This window comes from Pteropus medius, unplaced genomic scaffold, assembly GCF_902729225.1.
Source record: "Pteropus medius unplaced genomic scaffold, Ma_sr-lr_union100, whole genome shotgun sequence".
Lineage (NCBI taxonomy): Eukaryota > Metazoa > Chordata > Mammalia > Chiroptera > Pteropodidae > Pteropus > Pteropus medius.
Genome location: NW_024353787.1, coordinates 1,448,015 through 1,475,327, shown reverse-complemented (window position 1 = coordinate 1,475,327; position 27,313 = coordinate 1,448,015). Strand labels below are relative to the sequence as shown.

The following is a 27,313-nucleotide window of genomic DNA, read 5'->3' as shown; positions in this document are numbered from 1 at the left end:
AAGAGGGCAGGGACGTGGCACCCACCGTATGCACCCCTGCTGGAGGTCTATCTAGGGACAGCAGGACTCTGCCCAGAAGTGCATTTGTGGGTCCAAAAACCTTATGGAGGAAGAAAAGGGTGCTTGTAGTGACCGGCTGAATTTCCTGACTCAGAGCAAGTGAGACACTGGGCCTTCCCCGTCTTATTGTTGCTCTGGAGATTCTAGTAACCAGAGTGGCCTTCCTCACTCAGGTCAGAGGGCAGAAAGGATGGGGAGAAAGCTGCCCAGGTGGAGGACGAAAAGAGTCGGTGCGAGGAGGAAGGAGGTGATGGGAGCAGCAGAAGAGGTCCAGGTCCTTTCTCTGAAACTGTCCCTGGGAGCGATGTGGGGGCTGTGGTGCCATGGCCCAATATTTACAAGATTCGGTTGTAACCGTCCGTGTGAAATCTACTTCCTCTGTCCTCAGCACAATCAGGTCTATATCCAGGGGTCATCTGGTGTTGCCATACTCTGGACTCCGGTATCCAGGACTCCAGGAATCCAAAGCAGCAATCCCTCTATTTGCTCATCCCCCACCATCGCCTGCCATCTGAATGTGCAGATCAGGCATGCACACAAGCACCTGGGCGTGTGGTCCTGGGGGCAAGGGTGGGGGGCAAGGCCCGCATGTACACATGTGCTAGTGCCGGTCCCCAGTGCACACAGGTACTGGGTGGCCATCACCCTTCACGGCTGCCTTGTTTGCTCACCTCCTCCAGCTCCCAGCACACCGTGCTCCTCCTGTTGCTTAATTTTGCTGAATACTGAGTCCCAACCCCAAGTTAATTGGTTTTACTCCAGCCTTTTGTACCTCCCATTAAATGAGGAAATGCCACCCATAAAATTTTAATTTTAAAAGCCAACTTGTTTGTTTTATATTGAAATTCCCCAGGCAGCTCCAGCAGAGGAAACAGACGCATTTTCGTTTCATTAAAACAACTTGAATGAAGATAAAAAAGAAGCTGAGAAATTAGATTTAAAAACAGAGCGAGAAGCGTTTAAAAAAAATGAATGAAAATGAGCTGCCGCAGAGGGCGGCAGAGATCGAGGTTCTACCTTCGGCCGCCTGCGCGGGGGACAGCTGAGCAGAAGGGGGAGTTGGTGGACACTCTTGACTGGCGCCCCCAGAAAGCTGGGCCATGGACTCTCTCTTCCTTGAAAATTGGCCCACTAGGTGTCCTAGAAGGACTCCACTATGGAGCCAGCAGCATCCTCTTCCTCAAGGACAACCTGCAAGATGGTTAAGCCAACTAGGTGGTCCTGCCTCTACCGCTTACCTGCTATGAAACGAAAGGCAAGTGGCCTCCGTTTTCTCATCTGTAAAATGAGAATAATAATGTTACTTCATTTATAGAGTTGTTGGGAAGATTAAGTAGGATGATACTTTGAAAACACTTAAAGCAGAGCCTGGTATGCAGTAAGTGCTTAATAAATGTTAGCTTTTATTATCTGATCCTACCGCTATCCTTCCACTCCATGCTCCTAATACATTCCCCTCTGCTGAGTGCACCTGCCTCCCCACCCCTCATCTACACATCCCCTCACATCTCAAAGGTCCTTTTAATGATGTCCCTAAACTAAAGACAGCCAAGAGAGATTGGGGGAAGGTCTGAGGAGAGGGTTGGGGAATCCCCATTCTCTGGCACAATTCTTGGGGCTCAAATCAATTCATTAAAATTTTATTATAATCCTTCCAAGAAAAGCCAGGCTCCCCGAGTTCAACTCCTAGTTCCACACTTACCAGCAGTGTGTTCTTGGGAAAGAATCTTCTGGGTCTCATCAATAAAATGGGAATAATAACTGGATCAGCCACAAGTTGTCATGAAGATCCAATCAAACAAACTCTGTGGGGTGCCCAGCCCAGCTGAATGCCCAATGAACTCTGGCCCATGTTCTGCATCAGGTCTGGGGGTCTGAGGCTGCAGGGGCGGGGAAGGGGTGGGCCAGGTGTTTCCGTAACAGAGTGACCTCATCTCCTGGTTCCTGGTTGTTGCCCTGGGGTAATTATTAATGGCGTTCTCTTTCATTCTCCAAAGTGTCTTAATCTAGATGACTAATTATATGGTCACCCCACCACAAACCCCCCACCCTAGCGAGAGGCTTCAGAGTTTGCCTCCGGGTGTTGAGAGAGGGCCTGACCCTTGAGCTGTTTTCTGCTCCTTGCTGAGTTCTATCCCTGAGCCCTAACCACATACTAGGCTCAGGCTAATAAATCTCATTACCTCACTTAGCATGATAAAGAGACAGGGTGGGGAGTGCCTAGGGAAAGGCCACGGGGAGGGAGGTGGGAAACCGATGCTGAAGTTGGAGTCTGGGATTCCTGCCTCATCTCTGCGGCTCAAGGCAATTTACGCAACCCCTGGTCCTTAACTTCCTCTTCTCTCCTGGAGGAAATTAGTAACAGTACTGTCTTACCAACGTTTGCAAAGATCAATTCAAACCAGTGAATGGATGTGAAAGTGGTTTGTAAACTGCGAAGGTTTGCACACAGTCTGATGAGTAGCATTAGGAGGTCAATGACATCTGCTCCAGCGACTAAAGCAGAATTTCCAGCTTCTGTTACTGGAGGTGGGGACCAGAGATGGGGACATAAAGGATCACAAAGGGACGCAGATGAGGAGGGGTGGTCTACTCAGCTCCTCAACACATGGAGGTCCTATAACTCATAGCCTGTGTCCTCCAGACCCTGACCCACTTTCCACAGGCACCCAACATCTGCCCGGTGCCCTCTGGCCCCGCTCAGAGACGAGAGCAACTGCTGTCACCAGGCTCCATCCCACTGGCGTGAGAGCTACCTCAGGGGAAAAGGTGAGCAGGCTGCCTCATGGGCTGCTTCTCAGAAAAGCTTGGAGAGAACATTTAGGGATTGCAAATTGGCGTCCTTTTTATTCTAGGCAGAATTTCCAGTAGTTCCCAAATTGTACACTGAGGAACCCTTAGGACTTAATAGTTCTGAGACAGTGGGACCCAGTGGGTAGGGCTCCAGGCTCTCTCCCTCCCTCCATTTCTCTCACACTCTCTCACTCTCTCTTCAACCAGAGCAGCTCTCTTTATATATTCTTTTCAAGACTTTGCTTGCACAAAAAGTTTCTACCGTTAAAATAATTTTTCAGAAACACTGTTCTGCAGCTCCCCTTCTCTTCCTCCCTCCTTCCTGAACCACCCAGTCCTAACGCCATTAAGTGCAGCAGAACAAGGGAGACATCTGCATGGGGGTGGGTGACAGGAGCGGTATTTCAGAGCAGGGTGGCAAGGATTCCACGTCGGGAAGGCAGCCCAGCATCGGTGGCAAAGCCCCAGCAGGGTGAGGAGAGTGTCTGTCACAAGGGACAGCCTGGTCTGGGGTGTTGGAGCACACGAGGGACAGCTGGTGCGGGTGTCAGAGACCCATCAGGGCAAGCAGGGCGGCCATGCGTGGGGATGGGCCCAGTGTGAGAAATCAGAGGCCCAGCTGGATGAGGAGGGAGCCAGCCTGGGAGAGGGTGTCTGGGCCTACAGCAGAGTGAGGAAGATGTCTAAATGAGGGGAGGGGGAAACCCTGCCTGGGGAGTCACAGTCTGAGAGGGGGCGCTGCAGAGAGAGAAAGGACTGCCCAGGTCGCCCATCGATCAAGCCCCCTCAGGCTCTACCTCTTTTTCCATCTGCCTAAATTCTTCCTAAAGCCAAGCAAGACCTGTAAAACCATTGAGGTTTTCAAGTCATCAAGTATTCACTGAGCACCAGGGATGTGCCAGACAACATGCTTGGTGCTGGGGAGAGAACCAGGATGCAGGACAGACAGCACGGTGGGGAAGACAGACATGAAGCCACCATTACAGAATGTGAGCAACGGGAGCACATGGGGATGGGGAGCAGCATGACCTCTCACAGGGGATCAGAGGAGAGGCCAGCTGAGAGGTGAAGGAAGATGAGTTTGCCAAGTGGGGCAGGATGGGGGTGGTGGCGATGACTCTAGACCCTGTTTCTCCCCGTGTCTATCCTCATCTTCCCAGGTGAGGTCAGAGCCACCAAGAACCTCAACAAGAGGCCTTTCCATCCTGGGACTCCAGGGACTACACCCTAGTCTCAGACCCCTCGGGATAGATGGGGAGCTTCAGGGCACTGTCTCACTTCTTTGCCCAGACCCCACTTCAGCTGGGGGCTCACCTAGACCAGAAGGTTCCCCACTCTGCTTTCTTTGCCTAGGTCCGACGTCCTTCTTAATTGGGAAGTTCTGCCTGGTATTTAACTCTAATCCCTCTTGCTGTCTCTATTCTTAAGAGAAATGGCTGAAACCCTTCACTATTATTGCTAGAACACAGACCAAATCTGTTCTGGGAGGAAATAGGGGGAAGGAGCCAACCAGGTCAGTGAGTTGGGGACTGCACCAAAACCCTCCCCAGGCAGAAGCTCTCTCCCCCGACTCCCATCAGTATTTTTTTCCTCAAAACCCTAACTTATCATTCTTCCTTTAGGGGTCCCTCTGCCCTTCCCATGCTCAGGTGAAAGCCCCACTCATGTACCCCACCAGTACTCACCAAATGGCCCTTTTAGCACAGAAATTCTGCATAGGTCCCACTCTAGGTAGTCCCTTCCATTTGGGCCTCAAGATGTCCCGGCCCAGAAAAAGGACTGCTTGGACTCCATATGATCTCATTTTCATATTTCAAACAGCCCTTGGGGAGGTCGAAGGTTAGGCCCAGAAAGGACTTCCTTTTGCTCAGCGATGTGGCAATGGCCTCCCTGCAGGCACCAAAAGGGGGCGCCACAGGCCAGACCACTGGTCGTGTGAACTGAGGACTCAGCGGTGTATCTGAGGTGCGAGGGGGCGTCTGGCCGGCCCTGGGAGCCTTGGGATGAGGGGCAGCTAGGAGAACTGCTGGAGGAGCCAGAACCACCGGGTCGGAGGCACACCCGCGCCAGCCCCAAATCGGGAAAGGGAGTGGCATCGCGTTCCGCCTACTCATCGCTTGCAAAGACTCGCGTCACCTCTGATGTAAGGGCTTCCAAGGTACTTCTTTCGAGCTCCAGACTCCAGAAAAGGGCTTCGCGGGGCTAGAGGTTACACAACTTCCCCGAGGTCGCGGTGGAAGAGACGAGCAGGCCAGTGGGTTCGAACCTAGGTCTATGGGCGCCTGCCGCATGGGACCAGTTTCCACCAGCACCGTCTGCAGGTGGCCGGGCTCCGTGTACCACCCTTTCCAACCCCACTGCGAGAGCCAGACCAGCCTTGGCCTAGCTTTCTCCTTTCTCATCTCTAAAACGGTCTTTCATAGTTAAGATCTCCTTGGCAGCTTTATAATTAAAAAGAGCCTCCTGAAACCACAAATGTTTTTAAATGAATTCAGGTCCCAAATTCCCGGAGTGGAGTGGGGAGGTGTAAATGATGATCATTCTTTCATTGTGAAAGTGGGAAGCGCACCGGGGCTCTCCACCGACCTCCAGAGCGCGCGCTGGCGGGGACGTGAGGGCCCTCCCGCGTCTGGGAAGTGTCTCCTTTTGAAAATTCACGGGTCCTTGTGCTCTGAGTGTTTTGAGTTCGGTCCATTATGAGAAATCGCCTTTTGAGGATGGACATATTCAAACCCAGATGTTGTCCCCACAGAACAAAGAGCTCTCTCCAAATTCTCTTTATGGAGAAGTAGCTTCTTATCTATTGAAGGAATAACATCTCTTGATAAGTGGAATGTTTTTTCCCCCAGCCAAGAACCTGCTGCTCTGAATTTATTAAAAACGGTTTAATAGCCCGTCTCTGTTCCATTTCAGATGCGAGGACGGCAGCGACAAGGTGGAATGTCACTTGCTGATAGATTCAATAGATTGAGTATGGCTTCCCTAAGAAAAGATTGTGGATTTTTTAAAAATATGTTGTTTATTTAGATAGATTACTTTTAATTCAAGACATATATTCTAATGGGATGAGAATAAGATGGAATATAGATTGTGAAAAAAACTTCCCGAATCATATACTTCATTTCGTTGATTCAAAAATGCATGAATAACAACTTCTCAGAAAGAAGGATGCATTAAACGTACACGTTGATTGTAAGACAGCCCCAATTTCAGTAATGTTCATTTTTTAAAGTATACCTTAAAATAGAGGAAATGTGGATTATATGTTTGTTAACTATAATATGTGAGTATAGAGCCAACAAGGATTTTTATCTAGTATTTTTGTTGAAACTATCTGAGAGCCCAAAGCAGGATCCTTTCCTCACGCTACTTGCATACCACTTGTGATGGGGTGTTCACTACCTCTGAACGCAATCCTTTTCATGGAGGGATGGTTCTGGTGGTCAGAGTGGGTACTCAGCCCCTTGTCACCTCCTGCCTCTGCCCCTCTGAGTCTCTCTTCTCCACGGTCAGTATCCCCAAGTCCTCACTCTCCCTTGGCCCCCACAAATTTGACTTTGATCTTTCCCTGTTCCCTCAAAAGTATAGTAACCAGAATTGAACACAGCCGTCCAGCTATCACCTTCCTCAACCTCATTCCCATACCCCTATAGATGCAGCCTGAGATCACATTAGTTTGGGGCTAAAAATGTGGCACAGAGAGGTCAAACAAGTTACCCAAAGAGGCAGGACCAGAAACTCTTAACCCTCCAAGTGAACCCCAAGGGTTCAACAAGTTTTCCCAGGGGATTCATGTCTTTAAGTGAGGTACTAGCATTTGTTTCTACTTTTATATTTTAATCAATTAATAAATACTAATTTATTAATTTTTAAAAGGGAACTCTTCGAGAGACTCTGAGTGCTTATCAAATGGGGATTTATAGTTATCAGTCCTTTAATCACTCAAGCTGAACACTATAAGCCCCTGGGAGAGCTTTGCCTATGAAACAATTTTAAATTATTTTATTATAATAACATTTATAATATAACTCATAATGGATCACTGGTTAAAAACAAATTCTAAAAAAAGATGCTGAAATACAAGTTAACAGAAAAAATTTTATTGAAAATATTTCTGCAAATTTCTCATATCTACACACTACTTATATCTGATCACAGTCTCACACATGATAAATGCTATTGGGACCACCCACCATGTATCCACCAGGATGATTAAACTGGGTCCCTACCTTACACCTACGCCAAAATTAATTCCAATAGATACAAAAAACTACACATAAAAAATGAAACCATAAATGTGTTAGGAAACAGTGGGAGAATTTGTGTCATAATCTCAGAGTAGAGAAGTCCTTCTTAAGTAGCACAGAAAACCCCCAAGCCATAAAGAGAATAATCTGTTTGTCTACATAAAATTGAACTTTTTCCTGGGAAGAAAGAGAGAAAGAGAAAGGGAGAGAGGGAGAGAGAGAGGGAAGGAAGAGGAAGGGAGAAAAAGAGAGAGAGGAGAGAAGAGAGAGAGGGAGAGGAAGAGAGAGAAAAGAAGGAAGAAATTCATATACAAAGTCAAAAACAAATGACTAACAGGAAAAGAAAATATTTGAAATATATCATAAAGAGCTAATTTCCCTAATCTTTAAAGATCTCCTACAAATCAATAAGGATAAAAGACCAATAATTCAATACAAAAATAGGCAAAAGATGTAAACAACTTGTCACAAAAACAGTGTAAATCGGTCTTAAATATATGAAAAAAATGAAATGCCAGTTGGACTACAATGAGATACCATTTTTCATCTAGTATGGAAAAGGTCAAAATGTCTGATGGCCCAATAAGCTGGCAAGGATATGGTGACACTGACCATCTTCATCATGGCTAGTAAAAAAGTAATGGTACGATTTCTATGAAGAGCAATTTAGCAATATTTTTTTAAAGGTCAACGCTCATATACTCTTTGTTATGGGTTGAATTGTGCCCACCCCTCAAATTCCTATGTTGAAGTCCTAAACCTCAGCACCTTGGAATATAACCTTATTTGGAAATAAGGTCATTGCAGATATAGTTATGAGGTCACACCGAGTAGGGTGGACCCCTAATCCATTCGGACTGGTGTCTTTATTAAAAGGGCAAATCAGGACACAGACACACACACAGGGAGAACACTATGGGAAAATCCAGGCAAAGATGATGCATCTACAAGCCAAGCAACAACAAAAGTTGCCAGTCAGCGACAAGAAGCCATGGGAGAGGCCTGGAACAGATTCTCCCTCTTAACTCACAGAAGGAACCAACCCTGCCCACACCTTGATCTCAGACTTCCAGCCTCCAGAAATATGAAATAACACAGTTCTGTTGCTTAACCACCCAGTTTGTGGTACTACATTAGGGCAGCCCTAGCAAACTAATATCCCCTTTGTCCCAGCAAGATGAGTTTATCCTACTAGGTATTTGCACAGTTGCAAAGTAGTGACATTGCAGTATTGTTTGTAATAGCTAAAGATCAGAAACAACCTAAATGTCTATTACTCGAAAACAGCCTAAATAAATTATGGTACATCCTTATAAAAGAATATTTTTCAGTTGAATATCTTTCAGTAATGAGGTAGCATAACATGTACTGATTAGAATTATCTCAATGGTTCAATTATGAATTGAGAAAAGCAAAGTGTCATTGGTTGTATAGAGGGCCTCGTCTGTATAAAAATAAAGAGAAACAAAGCGGAATGTATATGTGCAAATATTTGCTTGTGGCAGCATAGATTCTATCTGGAAAGATACATAAGAAACTGCTAACTTCAGTTGTTCCTGGAGAGAAGAATCATTTTAAGGACCGTGGAAAAAAGATTTCGATGCTACTATAAACACACCTGTACCTTTGAATCTTTTACATTGTTTATGTATCACCTGTTCAAAATAAAATCTTATGGAGAACATCACGATGTCTCTAGTACTTCAAAACCCAACATTAGAAAGAGAAAATATAGCCATTTTTGCTTTTCATCTTTTGGAAATAATAGCTATTCATACCTGAAATGAGTTATTTGAAGAGATGATATCTTCTCTCTTATCTCTTCGTTTAGAAACAAAACACAATTTTTTATAAATAACTAGATACATCACAAAATGAGGTACAAGATGCAAAAACTCTAAACTCTCATGTCTTGAAAGCAAATCTATGTTTTAATTCACAGCAGGTAGTTATATTTCAATCTATAATGATAATTTCAGCACACATTCAGTTCCCAAACCGAGCCTGATGAAATATTTTTAATTCATTTGTCTATAAATCTTGCTTTTCCTCATAAAATTAAATTCTATTAAACAGTAGGCATCACTTATGAAATAAGGGTCAAAAGTAGCCTTTTTAAAATAATAAATCTTATTAAATATAAACTTTTAATATAATCTTTACGATCAGATTGATTTAAAATAAACTTTCTCAAAATATCTTCTTACAAAAATGATGAAATGATTTTTTAATTCAAAAAAGTGTTTATAAGGTTATCGATTGCTGTGAAAACAATCTGAGAGTCCAAACCTGTTGAGAAATTCAGCCTAGGCTCACCGTGTATGGTTGTGCAAGCTGTGACCTGCACAACTCCAGGGAGCACTACTCAGATCATAATCCAAATTATGACCTGTGCAGCTGTGCATATCAAGCCGGTGACTACTGAAAATGTTGGGAACCAAAAAAGGCTTTTGGGCAAGGGAAAGGAGGTGTCACAGGCTGAAGTCATATGGATTATGAGGCCAGAATCCAATGCACATAGCCTCCCATCTCCCTACGTTGATCTCCTTTTTGGGAGCTCCAGCAACAGAAATATCCTAAGTGTTCTCCAAGCTTCATGGCTTTGGTTTTCCTAAGGTTGGGGAGGAAGGAGCCATCTGCCAGGGCCCACAATCACTTCCTTGGCCCATACAACTCAAAGTCCTCTTTAGAGGAAGGAACCCCACCACGCCCCTAATCTTTACTACTTCCCTAATGGAGGCAGAGGTGGATAGCACAAAGGGCAAGGTAGAGGGGCCTGAACCAAATGACATTCAGGACATTTGGCATCTGGAACCAGCTCTACCACTGCCTTTCTGTGTGACTTTTAGCAAATCTTTAAGCTTCTCTGGGCTCTGCATCCCTGTTCTTTCTCTGTCTCTTGGAAAAACAGATAAGAGAGAAAAACATAGTGATGATCTCACAAGTAATGCATAGACATTCAAGCATTCCAATTATTATCATTAAACATCAAGAATGAATGAACTGAGTGTCAGATCCCTACTGCAGCTATAAAACCTTAGCAAATCTCATGACCTCTCTGAGCCCTGGTTTTATGATGTGCCAAACAGCAAAGCTTGAACTAGATCAGCAGTTTGCTGACCTTTCACCACTAAGAGTCTGTTTTATTACTTCCAAACCATCCCCACAGACCTTATATTTTATAAGATTTTTACCCTCTAAGCTATATTTAGGTAATTATTATGTACTTAATAATTATTAAGTAATTTTTGTTACCATTATCAAAGATATGTTTTGTTGTGAGTGAATTTATGGACTTACATAGCCAAAAAGTCTAGAACCAGGAACAGCTTCAGGCAAGGCTGATCCAGCAGCTGTTACCAAGGCCTTGTGTTCTCTCAGTCTCTTGGCTCTGCCTCCTATGATGTGTCACAAGGTGGCTTCCACAAGCTCCCAGCACTACTTACTTTTTTCATTTGTGATCGACAAGAAACAGAGCACGTGCTTCCCAGTTAGCTCAAAGGAAAGACCCAGAATTGAGAGTCATTAACTCTGGTTGATCTGACTTAGGTCATTTGCCTTTTTTTGACCAATTATAATAGCCTGGAGGATTCGATAGTCTCATTGGCTTAAGCCAGTTGAGACTGAGGTCATTTCTGACCAGATCACAAGGCTGGGCAATTCCCAGCACTCTTACAAAGTGGGAATTGGGCAAAGGGTGCTGTAGAGACAACCAGCAAGTTTCCTATTACATGTTTATTAGCCAGTGATATCTCCAACAGCCCGTCAGAACTTCTGACCAGCATGTGAGCTGCACACTAGTGACCTTCAGGATCTTGTGAGCTGATCCTGGTCACAGCAAAAACCACATCTGTGGGTGGCCACACTGACCACATGAGCTGATGTCAGCCCAGCCAGCAGCAAGTTCCTGACTCCGTAGTTAGACCTGGCTTAGTTTCAAGTCCATCCACATCCAGCTTCAAGTTCCCCATTCCTATCCGACTCTTTGCAGATGACTCAGTTGAAGACTATAGATACATTTCAAGCTCCTGAGTTTTTAGGCCTATGACTGCCCTTTTTCAGACACGAGGAGACATTCATGAGCTGGACTTGGAAAAGGGGATACAACAGAGATGTCCACAGCAAAACATACCTGGAACCACTACAGCTAGCTCATGCATTGACTCACCAAGTATTTACCCACACTTGTGCCAGCTCCTGTCCTAGGGACCCATCTTCAAGGAGCCATAGTCAGGTGGGGAGACAGTAGGACTCCAGACCATTACAGTTCAGTATGGGAACACAGTGAAGGAGGCAGCAGCAGGGGCCCTGGGACAGACAGGGGCAGGCCCCTCCCCTCTCTGGACCATAGGACATGAATATCCACCCCAGCATGCTTAGAAGCAGGGCCACCTCAGCCCAGGCCCTACTCTCTTGGCCCTAGGGAAGGCCAGGGGCCTCTCTGGCAGCTTCCAGCATATCACCAATGTTGTGTCCCCCAGTACAGATTAGAGAGTGTTCAGCCTCAAAACTGGGGCCAAACCTCTCTGCACACTCTCATGGCTTTGCAGAATTCCCTCTGACCCCTTCACAGCAATGGCTTTTGGGTGGGGAAGGCAGGCATGCAGACTCACCCTTTTTGCCTTCCTTGAGATCCACCTCTCCTGGATCTTCCAGACGGGTGGGATTCACGGGTTAAGGGAGTGCACAGTGAGTCCAAAGGGAAACCTCACAGCAACCACGTTCTCCAACAGACACCTGGGGGCCTACCATCCCTTGAGGTAGGTGTGTTGCCTCACCAGGTCCCCCAGGTGGTCACCATCATTTCTGAGCACTTGTGTGCACCTGACCCCTGTATCTGCAGCAAATGGGGCCAGGGATGCTTGGGATGGAGAGAGCCTGGCTGGGCCCATTCTCAGCTTTGCCTAAATTAACTTGCCACTTGGCCAGCGGCAAGTCCCTTTCCCACCTTCAGTCTCCCCAGCTATAAAACACAGGTTTTGAGCTAATTAGTCTTTCTGGGGCTTTCCTACCCTAACAGTGCAGAAAAGAGGGAGCAGGGGTAGATGAACTGAAGCGGGGAGGGGAGCAGAAGAGCTAGCTGGTGAGGGCCCCACAGATAAAAAGTCCCTAGGTTTAGACTTTGGACGACATCTCTAAATGATTCTTCTTAGTCACAGGATATATATCAATAGAAATGAACAAAGACATCTGGCACTATTACCAAAATACATGCCACCTGTAAAGCCCATGAAATTATATATATTTTTAAATCAACTATCTAATTTTGGCATTAATTTTAGATTTACACAAGAGTTGCAAAGATAGTACAGAGTTCCCATATACCTCTCTCCCAGTTTCAGTTTCCCCTAAAGTTATCCTGTCACACTACTGTGGTACATTGTCAAAATCAAAAATTAAAACAACGCTGGCACGTCTCTGTGAACCGAAGTCCACACCTTATTTGAATTTAACCAGCTTTTCCATTAATGCTCTCTCTGACCCATGACCCAACCCAGGAAACCATATTGCAGTCGTGTGTCTCCTAGTGTCCTTTGGCCTGTGACTGTTTCTGTCTTTCTACGCTTTTCATGCCCCTTTCAGTTTTGAAGATTCTTGGTCAAGTATTTTGTAGAATATCTTTCAGTTGGGGTTTGTCTGATGCTTTTTTCTGGGGTTATGGGTTTGGGGAAAGAATACCAGGGAAGTGAAGTGCCCTCCTCATCACATGATATCCACTCGACATACTATTGGTGATGTTGACCTTGATCACTTGGTCAAAGTGGTGCCTGATAGGTTTCCCCACTGTAAAGTTTCTATTAGATGAAGGGTTAATTAAGCTGGAGGAAGGAGAATCCACATATATTATTTAGAAGATTTGTCTCTTCTTCCCCAGTTAGTTATTTGTTTATTCAATCATTTTTTTTTCTACCATATAGACTCACAGATATGTATCTTATGCCTTGGGTTATAATCTAATGAGTATTAGATTATTTATTTTATTGCTATAATTGTTGCAGCTTTGGCCATTGGGAGCTTATAGCTCCTGGGTCCCTTTGACACACCCCTATCCTTTTGAGTTTTGAGCACTTCCTAACTCTGGTAGCACAAGACGTTCCAGGCTCACCTTTTCCCTGCCCCAGACTTTTCTCCAAGGAAATAATAAATTTTAAAAACAAATCGTCTAATTATCTTGTCAATAGTCCAAATATACTGCACTGCAATTGAATATGTGAAGAAAAGAATTTATTTGTTCCATTACAGTTTAAAACATACTTCTATTTTTGTAGCTTTACTGTAACAAGTCTTTTTAAACACAGCAGGAGCCTCAAAACACGGGAGGAACCTGGCCCTTTCTGTACTTTGAGGAGGCCTTGTTGAATTTAACTTCTGCAGCCACTCTGCTAAGGGTCAGGGGCAGTCTGCCTACCATTCATTCCTACACAGGTGATCTAGCTCCTATGTCCCCCCCAGTCTGAGCTGCCCAGTGGAGCGACAAAAGGCAAAGATAATTAATTCCTGGGATCTTTCCCTCTCCAGCTTCCTCCCATCCCACCCCCAATGAGGGGGTGACCAGTCCTGGAGCTCTGCAGATCTCATCCAGGCTGGCCAGGTGCAGGCAGGTGGCAGGAGAGCAGGAAAGTTCCAGGAAGGAAGTTGGCAAGCTCGACTAGTGAGACAGGCGTGCAAGAGGCAGAGGGGTGTGTGTGGGTTGGGCACCAGGAAATCCAGAGGGCTCCTGAGGATTGGGGCCAAGGTTTGCAAAATCCAGCTGTAAGTGGAGCAGGAGTTCCCCGGAGCAGCCCTGTGTTCTGCAGAAGAGAGTTGGCTTCTCAGGAAAGAGCAAGCTTTATGAGCCGGAAGAGAGCAAGACTTCATTCACTCGGAGACCACAGAGCTGAGTGACTCATTGCCCAGTCTTGCCGGCTCCCACTGGCACAGTGCTGGGTAGCGAGAAGCCTGGGAGCACGGGTGGAGTCCCAGCCTAGTCCTGGCCCCAGAGGAGGTTCCAGGCAGGCAATCACAATCCAGCACGTAGAAACACAGGGGAACACAGAGGAGGAAGCAACTCAGCATCTAAGGAGTCCCCGCAGGCCTCACAGAGGAGGTGACATCATCGACAAATGAATGGAACTGGCCAGGCAGCAGTAGGGAGGGAGGGAGGGAGGGGAGGACACTCCTGGGCTGATGCAAAGACACGGAAATGTCTGCAAGGTGCTGGCACCGTGCCTGCGGCCTAGTGAGCACTTCATAAATGTGAAGCATTATCGCTGTGGTTGACTTATCATTGTGATTATTAACCTGGACTTATTACTTACTATTTTTCCTCTCTTAAAAGTAGTTACTACCATGCGCAAATGCCTAACGGCACTGAGTTTTTCTCAACTCTATGAGGGGCTGCTGGGAAGACGAGGGGTACAGCATACACGGTGCTCAGCAAGAGTGGCTGTGAGCATCTGAGGAGGTTGCTGTGTCCCTGGAGGACACAGAGGAGGGGATACTCTAGAGTCTTTAAAGATGACCATGGAACAAAGCAAGGACTTGACTAGGCAGAGTGAGGCAAGCCCAGAGGAACAGCTTCGGAACCCAGCTAGAAATACATACTCCCTCCTCCCTGGGGTGGTCTGTGGCCTCCAGGAACAAGCAGGTGTCAATGTGGAGATGGAGGTCTTAGAGCTATGTGATTTCCAGCTCCACCAGCTCCAGGATCCTGGGCAAGTGACCTCACCTTTCTGAATCTCTGAGCATCCATTTCCTCAACTCTACAATTGCATTAAGATATGTACAAGAATATCCAAAGCACACTCTTCGTAATGGGGGGAAAAAAAAAGCACCTATAAACAATATCCAATAACAGGAGAATGGATAAATAACCAATGGTATATTCTAAAATGGAATATTATTCAATAATAAATAAATTACAGGTACATAAGTTAGGTGATAGATATATGGATGTTTTTATTTTTATTAATTATTCATTAAGCCACACATGTATAGAGTGCACAGTGTCTTTTACAATAAACAATTTTTGGCTACAACATTAATACTAACCTTATAGGATACATGCCTATGATAAGGCAGAGAAAATGTAAGTATTGGCACACACAGGAAACAGTATTGAGTACCTTAGCTCCCTGGGCCTCAGTTTCCCCTTTTGCAAAGTCAGCTGCTGGCACTGCCAAGGGTTGGTCCTCTAGCATCCATAGGTTCCAAGTTCTCTTTGTTCACACATACACTCACACACACAATTGAAGGCAGGTCCCAGGCCTTACCCTTCCACCAGAAGAGTCTCCCCTGTGTCCTAGGTCACTGGTGGTTTCAAAAGTGGCAAAGGTGGCAGCTGATATACTGCAATGGGAGCTCCTGGTCCTGGTTCCATGTCGTTCCAGCTGGGACAATTAAGCCTTTTCTGAATTTCTCAAGGGTAAAATTTGCATAATAACCTGTCACCCTCACCTAAGCCCATGGGTAGATATTGTAAAATGCTGTGTTCAATGTAGGATCATGACTGGTTGACCTGGGAACCTAAAAGCATCTTCGTGGAGGCGTGGGTGGCCTCCGTGAGTTTCATAGCTGTGTAAGAGAGCATTCTGTAAACACTCACATGGTGACTGGTGTAAATGCACCTTTGCCTGGTTTTCCGCCTCCGTCATTGCGCATCTGCTAGTTGTACCTGCCTTTCTATCCAGGTAAGGTCCTTATTTCAGAAAATGCGTGCCTGGTTCTAAGTGCTGCCCCACCCCGATGTGCCTGTTGAGTGCTCCTGTCTCTATCTGAAAGCGCCTGCCTGGGTGTACCCATCTTTATGAACCAGTCTCTGTGTACGGGATTCATTCGATGCGTTCCTGGCTGTACCTTCTCAGTCGGGGACGTACTTGTCAAGAGTCTGAACGTACGTGCCTGTACCCGTCATTGCATCTCTGTACCCATCTCAGTCGGTCGTGCCTGACTCGGTGCGCGTACCTGGTTCAGCCTTTGCTTACCTTCCGCATGCCGGCTTTGCACTCCCGCCCCTCTGAACTCCTTGCGGCCGGGCCTGGAGGCCCGCGGAAGGGGCTGCGTCTCCGCGTACCCTAACCCTATTCCCAGCTGGGCCGCGTGCGGTCATCCGCTGGGGCGGGGCCAGAGGCGGGGGCGGGGCGGGGCGGGGCAGCGCGAGGCGGAGCAGGAAGGGGCGATGTCCGCTCCGCCCCCTGCCGCTCGGGCCGACTAGCTCCTCCCCTGCTCGGCTTCCGCGTCACGGTCCTTTACGCGGCTTGCCCGGCCCCGCTCATATAAAGACGCTTCTGGCCTTGCCCCTGGAGCTCGGCCCCATGGAGACGCCGCCGGCTGCGCCAGATTCACGGCGGGGTGAGTCGCGCGCGGTGGGGCGAGGGCAGAGGAGGGGGCGGAGAGGGCCCTGGCTGGACCGACCGGACGGGGAGGAACGTGCGGCGGGTCCCGTCCGGCCTTGCCGGTCCTCGGGATCCCTTCCAACTTAGCCCAAGTTGGGGAAACCTAAGGGAAGGAGAGTCAGGCTCCGGAGGGGGAGCCAAGGGAGTGCGGAGCTCGGGGCCGGGACAGCCTCCGCGTCAGATAGTCCAGCGGCCAACCAGAGTTTCCCAGCAACTTTTCTCGCCAGTGGGTCTCCCCAGAAAGTTCTCCTTCACCGGTCCAGGAGTCTGGCCACGAGCCCCGAGTTTCCTGGGCCTGGTTCCCAGCGCTGGGCGGGCGGGGGCGATGTCCTCAGCGGGGAAGCCCCTGGCCTCCTCCCCACCCACCCCACCCCCCACAACAGCGCACGTCCAACCCCAGGTTTCCATCTGAGCGCCCCGCCCCGCAGCTATGGGGGCGCGGCGAGGTCCCCTGAGGCCTCCCAAGACTTTCTGGGTCCCTGGGTTGGCGTGGGGCTGAGCTTGGGGTAGGAGGTGGAGTCATACTTCCTGAGTTCAAATCCTTTGCGCCAACAGCCATCAGCTAGATGACCTTGAGCAAGTTCTTAATGTCTGGCTGGTTTCATCCTTTGTATAATGGGACTGATGATCCCTAGCTGGGAGAGCTTTTGTTAGAAGACTAACAGAGGTAACAAGTGAAGATTGATTTGCATAGTGCCACTAGTCAGTGTTGCCTCATCCTACTGGGTGGGGCAAGGTGGGAGAAAGAGCCATTTCCCATTCCTAACCCTTGTAGTTGTCCTACAGGGAGCTGTGACAGGTGCCTTTCACCATTCTGAGCTGTGAGTGGCTGGTGAAGAGAGGCCCACGCAGAAAGCCAGCCCCTCCGCCATGAGTCTGTGGGAACTTGAAGACAGCCAAGGTACCCCCAGGTCGGCCCAGGAGCCCCCTGCTGAGGAGGCAGCAGCTGCTGAACTGCAGATGAAGGTGGACTTCTTCCGGAAGCTGGGCTACTCATCTGCTGAGATCCACAGCGTCTTGCAGAAGCTGGGGGTCCAGGCGGACACCAACACAGTGCTGGGCGAGCTGGTGAAACATGGGTCAGCAGCCGAGCGGGAGCGCCAGGCCTCCCCAGACCACTGCCCTCAGCTCCCTCTGGTCCCCCGGGGTGGGGGCACCCCAAAGGCTCCCATCTTGGAGCCCTCATCCCCAGAGGAAGACAAGGAGGGCAGTGACCTGAGGCCTGTGGTCATCGACGGGAGCAACGTGGCCATGAGGTACGTGTCACTTCTGTAGCCAAGACCTGGCCTGTGGCTAGGAATGGTGGCCTTGTGTCTCTGCACCTCCAGTAGAAGGGCCTTCAGGAAGGAGTCGACCTGCTCTCACACCCTAGTCTAGAGGAAGGGAAAGACCATTGTTGAAGCCCTACTGTGTGCCAAGAGGCTCCCATCATCCTCCTGGCTTCTTGGAAGAGGGTTTGCTTGGAATGTTTTAGGGATGAGAACAGATGCTCAAAGACTTGTTTGGGGGTCCCACCACTGAGAAGTGGTAGAGTAATGATTCGAACTCAGGTCCTCGTCTCCAGAGCTCACCTTATGCTCTTTGTCTCTCCGCAAGGGCCAGCACTCTCAGTTCCAATGCTGTGACATGAGGCAGTACAGTGGAGGGGATCAGACTGGGCTCCAGCTCACTCATGAAGGAGCCAGAAGTCACCCACTCTGAGCTGTCTTTCCTCATCCATAAGACAGGTCGAACCCAGCTCCTCAGGTGGTAGTTGTGAGGAGTGAAATGTGGTACCTAGAGAGAGTAACTGCTCAGAAGATAGTAACAGCGATGGTTATTACAATTATTGAGGGCCTGGGGCCTTATCTCAGACCTGGGCTCCCACGGAAGCAGACCCAGCTACTGAGGACTTCGTAGCTGTGACCAAGAGTGACCTCGAGGATCTAACTCTACACAAGGGGTGTGGGCGGGAGGCCTGTTGATTTGGCTTCAAGTGAACTGTGACTTGGGTCCATTCTGAATCAACGGGGGCCACCTAGGGTGGACTGGACTCTGGGAACTCCCCAGGGCCAGACCCAGGACTCAGCACCAGTACCTTCTAACCCCCCATGCATGCTTTAACAGAGAATGGGGTGGGGTGGGGCCAGGGTTGCTCCTGACCCCAGGGAGCCCAGACCTCTGGCCTTGCTTTCTCCCAGTCCCTCAGAGGAGGGCTTGAGCCAAGGCTGACGCATCGTTCACCAGGAAGAGTTCTTGTGGGCGTGGACAGGGAGATCCCAGACCCCGGGTGGGGAATAGGGAGGGCTCCTTCACTGGCTGCCCTCAGGGATCTCCCAGGTGGGCTACCTGAGGCCTGGATGACCTTGGCCCGTCCGCCCCTCCCACTCCTGGCCCAGCTTAGCCACCTTTAGGTCAGTCTTCCTATCTCTGAAATGGGCTGAGTCTGGGTGGAAAGTTAGGTAAAGCTGGCTCTCATGTGTCAGTGGCAGCTGGTCACATGTGTTTTGAAAGTTAGGGGTCCCCTTCCAGGCCCCAGCAGTGTATAGCTAGGCAAGGTGCCAGGATGCATCTGTGACTCCTTCCTCCTGAGGCTTTTGCCAGAATGCTGAGCCCTGGGCAGCCATGTGCTGCGTGTGTTTGTATCCTGGCAGAAGGAGGAGGGGCCTGGGGAGGGAGGAGGGGCAGATGGTGGAGGCGGGGTGGCTGGAGGCTCTGGCTGGTGAGGCAGATCCGCTGGGGGTTTCTGAGCTGGGGCAGTAGCAGGAGGGGAATTCCAGCCTCAAACTTCCTGTCTCTGCTGCTACTGAGTTCTTGCCCTGCTGCCCCCTCCCCCACAAGGGCAGGCGGGCCAGCCCCCACGATATGCAAATCGTGGGGAAATTCACCTCTGTTTCCTTCTAAGGGAATTTTTCTCTAGCTGGGCCCAGCCCTGGCAGATCCTTTCACCTGGGTAGCCTGGCCGGGCCCTGCCCTCTGTCCTAGGGTGGAAGCCGCTGAGCCGGAGTCTCCTACGTATTCACACATCTTACCAGTGTCTAGTTAGCCAGGATAAGGGACCCTGACCTAGACAAGCAGGGCCGTGGTGGGAGTGGGAGGATATCTGGTTTTCCTGTGCCAGCAGAGCTTCCTCCATTGCAGGGAGAAGGACTAAAGTTAGCTGTAGGGAGGCACTCCGGCCTGGAAGAGCAGTATCTGGTGTTCCGCTTCTGCCAAGAGTCAGGCTCTGACTGCCTGCCAAGAGAATATTCTGGAGGCTAGAGCAGCTGAGAGCAGACTTGTCTCCAGCCAAGGGTTTTGGTGCCCAAAGGCAGTATGCTGTCCTGGAAACCCTTGCATCCCATTAAGTCCCAGGGCTTGGGGATGCTGGCCTAGGATGGGGCATATACATGTGCACACATGTGTATAGAAGGAGGTAGAAGGATGCATGTGTAAACTGCATACCTGAGAGAGGAAGCCAAGCCAGAGATGATCACACCCCCGTGGTCTTGGGGAGACAGAGCAGAAGGCCCAGAGAAGGGAGTGATACAATGGAGGAAGCAGAACACCAGATACTGTCCTCCCAGATGGAAAGCGCCTCCCTCCAGCTAATTTTGGTCTCTCTCACTGCACAGGGCACTATTAAGACAGACCAAGGACCTAACCCATCCTGGAAAGTCAAAGAAGGCTTCTCAGTGGTGGTAACACCTCACATGGGTCAGGACAAAGGAGCAGGAGTTTACCAAATGCATCATTTTTCCTGTCCACAGCCTGCCTGCCCCTCCCTCTTAACACTGTTCAAATTGGGAAGCTTTTTCTTCTTCTAAATAGACTTCAGGTCTTGCTGTTAAGGACAGGAAAGTAATCTAGTGGCTGCAGATTTGAGTTCAAGTTCTGTCTCTTACCACTAGCCAGGGGATCTTAGATGAGTGTCAGAGTCTTGGTTTCCACCTGTTAACAGCTAGCCTTGTAGGAATGGAAAAGGGAGGTATGTGATGCACCTGGCCTCCAGTAGGAGCTCAGTACCTGCTAATCCCCGCTCAATCCCCACTGTCAGGATTAGCGCCTATCTGAGCATCAATACCCATGGTGGTTATGAGTACAGGCTCTGGGTTTGCATCTCTGTTTCACAATTGCTGCTGTATGATGCTGGCAACTAGTTGCCCTCTGCAGACCACAGTTTTCTCATCTGAATAAAGGGGAAAAGGGACCTTTAATGATAGTACCATCCTCAGAACCTTACTGATGATTTAGCGTTGAGCACATAGATCAGGGCCTGGCTCAGAGTTCTCAGTAAATGTTAACTTTTAGCATAAGTGGGCTGGCGGATGCACCTGGCTGGGAGGCCCCACCTGGCAGGGATGAGCACTGCCTTCAGGCTGGACTTTGCCTCCCGTACAATTTACAGAGACCTTCAGACCCAGGAGTCCTGGCCTCACCCCCAGACAACCTCTGTGCCCAACTGTCCCATATCCCTCTCTACCTTCTCTTGGGTCTCCAGCTATCAACGCCCCCAAAGCCACCCACAGGATGTGGTTGACCATGGACTTGCCTCTTTTGTGTAACGTTTATTCTGTTTTATTTGCTAAATATGAGAGTCTGAGTTGTTTACTGAGAGGTTAGTCAGAGGCAGGAGCTGTTGGGGAGGGATCCCCAGCTGGCCCCCTCCAGCCCCCCAGCCTGGTCTCAGAGCCCTTCTATCATACCCATTATTACTTGGGAGCCCCCCGTCCCTCTCTCACCCTCCCAGGAGTCCAGTGGGACCCTCACTTTGGTGGTCTGTCTTTGGCCGCAAGCAAACAGGAAAGTTGTCCCCCCAACATGGGCCCTTCTTAAGGAGGCTGCAGACAACCGGGCCTGTTTCTGAGGTAGAACAACCTAGCAGCGCCTCAGGGCTTCCTGGATCCACATTAAGATGGGTGAAGTCTGGTCCTGAGACCAGGAAAGGGGCATGTCCCAGGTCCTAGCTCTCCTGCTATCAGAGTCCCCTGGTCCAGACTATCTGCTTCGAGTCATGCCCTTCTGAGAAAAGTGAGAAGAGGACAGGGCAGTGCAGGCGTTTTGGGGAATTGGCAGTCTTGAGAGGAAAGGCAGTCCTTTCACTTTCAAACTGAAAGGCTTCTGGGCAGCCTCCTGCATCTGGAGCCGCCTGCCTGCCGGGGTGTGGGGGGATCCTATTGGAGGCTGGGATCATGGCTCCTTCCACTTGGCCCTCCTCAGTCCCAGCCTCTGTAGTTTGTGCAGGACTGAACTTTAATCCAGCTTTAATCTGGAGAAATCTGGTTTTTCTTCAGTTAGCCGGGGGTGGTGGCGCGGGGGGTCGGGGGGGGAGTGAACCCCCATCCCCAGGCGAGGGAGGAATGGCGACTCGGTCTACTTGTGTACCTCTGTGTCCCCTTGGTCCCAGCACCCCCGGGTGGAACAGGAACCAGAAGTCTCTTGCTCCTTTCCCCCACCCCCAGGTGTGTTGCAAGAGGTCTGAGTCTCCCCCATGTGAGGAGCGAGTGCTGCCAGATTCCTGGGCGTTTCCTCACTGTCGGGAGATGGGACCTCAGGGAAAGTCCCGGGTCTGGCCATCCCAGGCCCTGTGCGATCTGGAAGGGAATGCAGGCCTTAGGCCCCAGCCTGAGGGTGGTGGGCTGTGCCAGGGCAGGGGCTGGAGTGGGACCTGCCTCCCTCCTGCTCAGGCCTAGCGGATAGCAGATGAGCCACCCTTGTGGGCTGACTCCAACCCTCCTCTTCCCTCCAGCCATGGGAACAAGGAGGTCTTCTCCTGCCGGGGCATCCTGCTGGCCGTGAACTGGTTTCTGGAACGGGGCCACACAGACATCACAGCATTTGTACCATCCTGGAGGAAGGAGCAGCCTCGGCCTGATGTGCCCATCACAGGTGAGTGGCACCTCTGGAAGAAGGTGGTCTTACTGCTCCGGGAGCCCTCACCAGGAAAGACCCTTTGGGTGTGACCAACGACTTCTAGTCCTCAAGCAGGGACCAGCATTTCTTTTCCCAGCTTGTGCTGGCCTCAGCATGCCTGCTCTGAACAATTGGAGGTCACCTTGTGCAGCCTCTGCTTATGAGTACTAGGCTCTCCCCACATCTCCCGTGGCACAGGGGCAGCAGTGTGGTGGCTGAGCCCATGGGCTCTGGAATCCTGGTTCTGTACCTTCTGGCTCACCTTGCTCTGAGCCACCTGCTCCTCATCTGAGACATGGGTGGGGGGTTGATAAACCTCACAGGGTTGTTGTGAGGATCCCATAAGTTAATGCATGATAAGTGCTTAGAGGAGTGCTTGACACATAGTAGTTGCTCAGTAAGTGTGAGGCGTCACCATTGTTCTTACAACAAGAGCCCCCAACCTTTGGGAGTAAAAACTGAGTTTATTTCTCTAGAAGTCGATCTGCAGGCAGGCTGGCTGGGGCCACCCACTCCAAGAAAAGTGGCCCCTTCTGCATAGGCTCTGGTAGCTTTATCCTGGCTACAGGGGACAAAGCCAAGACATGTCTCCTGCCCCAGCTCAAACCGAGGCTCATTCATGGACCCCTATGGGACCAGCTGGGTGAACACCAGAGCTACGCCCACTTGTGGCATGAACAGGCCTGATGTCCAGAAGGCGGAAAGGGCGAAGCCCAGTTTTGTGCTCTGGAGCCTTTGTTGAGCAGACCTGCAGGCCTGTTCCTAGGTGTCCTTGGTTTTCAGGCAGCAAACCATGCACAAGGCTCAGGGGAGGGGCTGGGCTGTGGCGGTGGCCTCAGCAGAACCCCTTCCTGCCCTCACGCACCTGGAGCTAGGAGCCCCTTTGCTGGCCACTAGGAGGTAAGGGAGCCCTGCGGGCCTGGCTCTGGGTCCAGGCTGGGCCCTGACCTGTGTCCCTGCCACTTCCCAGACCAGCACATCCTGTGGGAGCTGGAGAAGAAGAAGATCCTGGTGTTCACGCCGTCGCGGAGGGTGGGCGGCAGGCGGGTGGTGTGCTACGACGATCGCTTCATCGTGAAGCTGGCCTTCGAGTCGGACGGCGTGGTGGTCTCCAACGACACCTACCGGGACCTCCAGAGCGAGCGGCAGGAGTGGAAGCGCTTCATCGAGGAGCGGCTGCTCATGTACTCCTTCGTCAATGACAAGTGCGTTCTCGAGAGCGGGGAGGCCGATGGCCTTGGGGTCCTGAGGGGAAACCTGAGGTGCCCCTAGGAGAGGTGGGGCTGGGGGCTGTGGCCTCGGATCCAGGCAGCTTTGGAAGTGAGATGGACAAGGGAGGGGGATGGAGCAGTCGCATTTGTGACAGGATGTGGTCAGTGGTTCCAAGAAAGCCTCTCCGGTCCCCAGCACTTAATGTCTGACCAGAGGCCAGTGGACACAGCCTTAGATTCAGATTTTCAGGTTGCTGGTCTCCTTGTGGCCTCAGCTCCCAGCATGAGGATTGCCCTAAAGGTGCCCACAGCCGTGTCCCTCTGGACTTGGGACCTCCTCCCCTCCCTTGGGGCAGTCCCACCCAGAGCCCAGGATGTCCTGCTAGATGGGCACCAGTTTTAAGAGCTGCCCACCTATCCTTCCAAATGAGGTTTGCTGTCCAGTCCCTGACCAGCACTTGGAAGTCCTCCTCACATCTCCCACCTACTCCGCAGGTTCATGCCCCCCGATGACCCCTTGGGCCGTCATGGGCCAAGCCTGGACAACTTCCTGCGTAAGAAGCCACTCACAACCGAGCACAGGAAGCAGCCATGTCCCTATGGTAAGAGACCCAGCTCCACCCTCCATGACCGTCCTTACTCCTTCCCATGCCTCTCTCCTAAGTCGGCCCGTGCCCCAAATTCTTCCTCTTGGCGACCACCTGACTCCAAGTTTCCTGTGCCACCCCTGGTTCTGGAGCTCTCCTGCTTATAATCCCCCTTCCTTCTCTTCCAGGGAGGAAGTGCACCTATGGGATCAAGTGCAGGTTCTTCCACCCCGAGCGGCCAAGCCGCCCCCAGCGCTCCGTGGCTGATGAGCTCCGTGCCAATGCCCTCCTCTCACCCCCTCGGGCCCCGGGCAAGGACAAAAGTGGCCAGCGGCCTTCTCCACCACCCCAGCCTGGCTCTCAGCCAACAGAGCGTGAGCCATGCAGCTTGGAAGGGAAGACGCTGGGAACCCAGGCATCCCCGGGGTCTCACCGAGAGGGTCTGACCCAGACCTTTGTCCCAGCGACTGCAGGCAGGAGCCTTGGGCCCACGGACTGGTTCCCGCAGACCCTGGATTCTCTCCCATACACCTCCCAGGACTGCCTGGACTCGGGCATTGGCTCCCTGGAGAGCCAGATGTCAGAACTGTGGGGGGTTCGAGGAGGAGCCCCTGGTGAACCGGGCCCCCCTCGAGGCCCTTATGCTGGTTACAACCCCTACGGGGCTGAGCTCCCAGCCACTCCGGCCTTCTCTGCCTTTGGACGGGCCGTGGGTGCCGGACACTTTAGCGTCCCTGCCGACTACGCACCCCCGCCAGCCGCCTTTCCACCTCGAGAGTACTGGTCAGAGCCATACCAGCTGCCCCCACCCACCCCAGTCCTGCAGGAGCCCCAGGTGCCAGGCCCAGGGGCCGACAGGGGCCCATGGGGTGGGGCAGGCAACCTGGCCAAGGAGCGAGCCAGTGTGTACACCAAGCTGTGTGGAGTCTTCCCCCCACGCCTGGTGGAGGCCGTGATGGGGCGCTTTCCGCAGCTCCTGGACCCCCAGCAGTTGGCTGCCGAGATCCTCTCCTACAAGTCCCAGCACCTTAGTGAGTAGGCAGCCCTGGCAGCCCTCCAAGGGCTGTCAGGCTGGGCTGCGGGCTATCGAGCAGCCCGGTCCCAGCCGGAGGCTTGCACTGGAGGCTGGACAGAGGGAGGATTAAAGTAGGGAAGGGAACCCACAAACCAAAGATACTGTAGGATTGGTTCTGGCCCACTCGGCACCTCTAGTCGTCTGCCCAAGTGGGCCAGAAGTGATCACCCTGTTGATGCACATTGTATCTCTATTTTAAGGAGACACTGCCGGTACCGGCCGTTGGTCCGTGGCTGAAGCCCAAACCCCCCTTTCTCTCAGCGGGCGGGGAGGGAGGCCGGGGGATCAGAGGCCTGGGCTGGGGGCCCTGTGCATGGCCCCCCACCTCCGCTCCGTCCCTGGGATGCCAGGCTTGGCTGGCTAGTTGGGCACCGTGTGCCTGCCCTCCGAGGGCCCCTCTTCTAAGCTAATGAGGCCTCATCTGTGCTCTCTTGCAGGGCACAAGGCTTCATGTTAGTAAGCAAGATGCTTCTTAATAACCCACCTTCTGTCCACTCAGTCCACCTATCTCATTGCCCCTGCAAGGGATCAAGGACCTGCTGTCCCCACCCTCCCTGCCCCTTCCTCTGTACGTAGAGTCATCTCACCCTTCCTCATGGGTTAGGGGGGGCAGTACATGTAATGTTAATATTTTAAATGGAAAGTACTTGCCTCTCTTAACACGTCAATAAAGTATAATGTGAGCCCCTTTAAGAGGTGATGGCCTTTGTTACGCTTGTGGGTCCAGCTGGCCTTTAGGTAATGGAAGGTCAGGGATGTGCACCTCAGACCTGCTGAGCTCCCCTGAGAGCGCTCAGTCCCTTTGGGGCCGAGGCCCGAGAAGAAGAACCTGTTGATGTGGGCAGGGGTGGGGGAAGGTAGGAAGCAGAAGTGGAAAAAGGCTTAGAGTCCTGAGACTGTGGTGTGGGGAGGAGATGGTACTGGGCGTCAAGTGGGGGTGTCTGTTCCCCTTTCTGCCCTGTGACCAGAGCTGAGGATGGGAAACTACCTGCTTCTGAGGAGCCGGGTAGAGTGGGTGTGGGGGAGCCCTCGGGCACTCAGCCCTGGTCCCCATCCTCCCAGAAATTGCCATGTTCTAGACCCAGAGTCATACAAGTGGAGCAGGGGGCGCTGGCAGAAACAGCCTGGAGAGGCAATGCCGTTGTAACCTCCGAGTGGGAGCTTAGGGCTCCTGATCCCAAACTCAAGAACTGGCTCTGCCACGGGTTTTGTCACCTGGGGCAAGTGACTACCCCTCTCTGGGTCTCCGTTGCCTCATCTATGAAGTGGAGATAATAATGGTTCTTACCTTACAGAATTGCCATAAGGAATGCATGAGATTGTACGTGTCAGGTGTGTGACCCAATGCCTGGCACGTAGTCAGTGCTCATTAAAGTGCCTCTGGCGTTGCTCTCTGTGGGCTGTGTTCACCTCCAGCCACCATCTACCTTCTCATCTGCCCCTAGAAGGAAAGAGACCAGGCAGGAATATACTTTTTTTTTTTTTAGAGGTGAAAAAATGAGGTATAAATGTTAAATATTTTAAGTGAAAAGCTGGGCTGTGAGATCATCCCCAAACAAACACCATCATCAGGGGGAAATGGAAAAAAAATAGTTTTAATAATTATATCTTTGAACATCTCACATAATTTGCACTTATTGTTTGTGGAGCTTTTATAGTATCTTTTTTAAGAAATTGTCTTACCACAGAGCAGCTGTGCAGCACGTTGAAGAAAATGCCACATTAGCTATCTCCCTGCACACTAGGCCCCCGCTCTGTTCTTCACACTGAAAGTTCTTTAGAAGCCTGAGCTTCAGACAGGGTTTGAGGAGGAGGAATCCATACACAATCCACGACACGCTCAAGGTGCCCCATGCCTGTTGCTTCCAGCCTCCTCGGGAGGTTTTATTTGCACTAAGATATGTCATTGCCTTATTTAATATTTTTTCCAATCAAGCACTGTACTCCAGGTTAAAAAGTTATTTATGAGCCTTTGTTTGTTTTTATGGGACAGGAAACAAAAATACCAGACTGTCCTGTTTATTATCAGCTACTGGCAATGCTGAATGACTTGCCCAAGATCCCACGAAGAGGGACAGGACAGACTGGGGCAGAG

At 50.6% G+C, this 27,313-nt stretch overlaps 1 protein-coding gene and 1 long non-coding RNA gene across 3 annotated transcripts; one reads left to right on the top strand and one right to left on the bottom strand.

Moving 5' to 3' along the window:
• Positions 1-1,101: 1,101 nt before the first annotated feature.
• LOC120593261 (uncharacterized) lies at positions 1,102-16,183 on the bottom strand. Its single transcript, XR_005650333.1, has 3 exons — positions 16,064-16,183; positions 4,539-6,090; positions 1,102-1,251 (listed from the first exon to the last, which is right to left on the bottom strand). It is a non-coding gene; the product is annotated as an uncharacterized LOC120593261 (long non-coding RNA).
• A 119-nt stretch (positions 16,184-16,302) lies between these two features.
• ZC3H12A (zinc finger CCCH-type containing 12A) lies at positions 16,303-25,911 on the top strand. Of its 2 annotated transcripts, XM_039850959.1 has the most exons (6): positions 16,303-16,430; positions 17,261-17,730; positions 22,182-22,321; positions 23,316-23,550; positions 24,052-24,158; positions 24,332-25,911. In XM_039850959.1, exons 2-6 carry the CDS (start codon positions 17,345-17,347, stop codon positions 25,180-25,182), a joined length of 1,719 nt encoding a protein of 572 aa, XP_039706893.1. In that variant the 5' UTR covers positions 16,303-16,430; positions 17,261-17,344; the 3' UTR covers positions 25,183-25,911. The 2 variants fall into 2 exon arrangements, with proteins under 2 accessions (XP_039706893.1, XP_039706894.1); XM_039850960.1 differs by lacking the exon at positions 16,303-16,430 and having other exon boundaries at positions 16,447-17,730.
• The last annotated feature ends 1,402 nt before the right edge of the window (positions 25,912-27,313 follow it).

Excerpts from the sequence above, each read along its gene's own strand:
- ZC3H12A (XM_039850959.1), top strand. The coding sequence starts at position 17,345 with ATGAGTCTGTGGGAACTTGAAGACAGCCAAGGTACCCCCAGGTCGGCC. Across the intron at positions 17,731-22,181 it reads GGGAGCAACGTGGCCATGAG|CCATGGGAACAAGGAGGTCT; the intron begins GTACGTGTCACT and ends TCTTCCCTCCAG. Across the intron at positions 22,322-23,315 it reads GCCTGATGTGCCCATCACAG|ACCAGCACATCCTGTGGGAG; the intron begins GTGAGTGGCACC and ends GCCACTTCCCAG.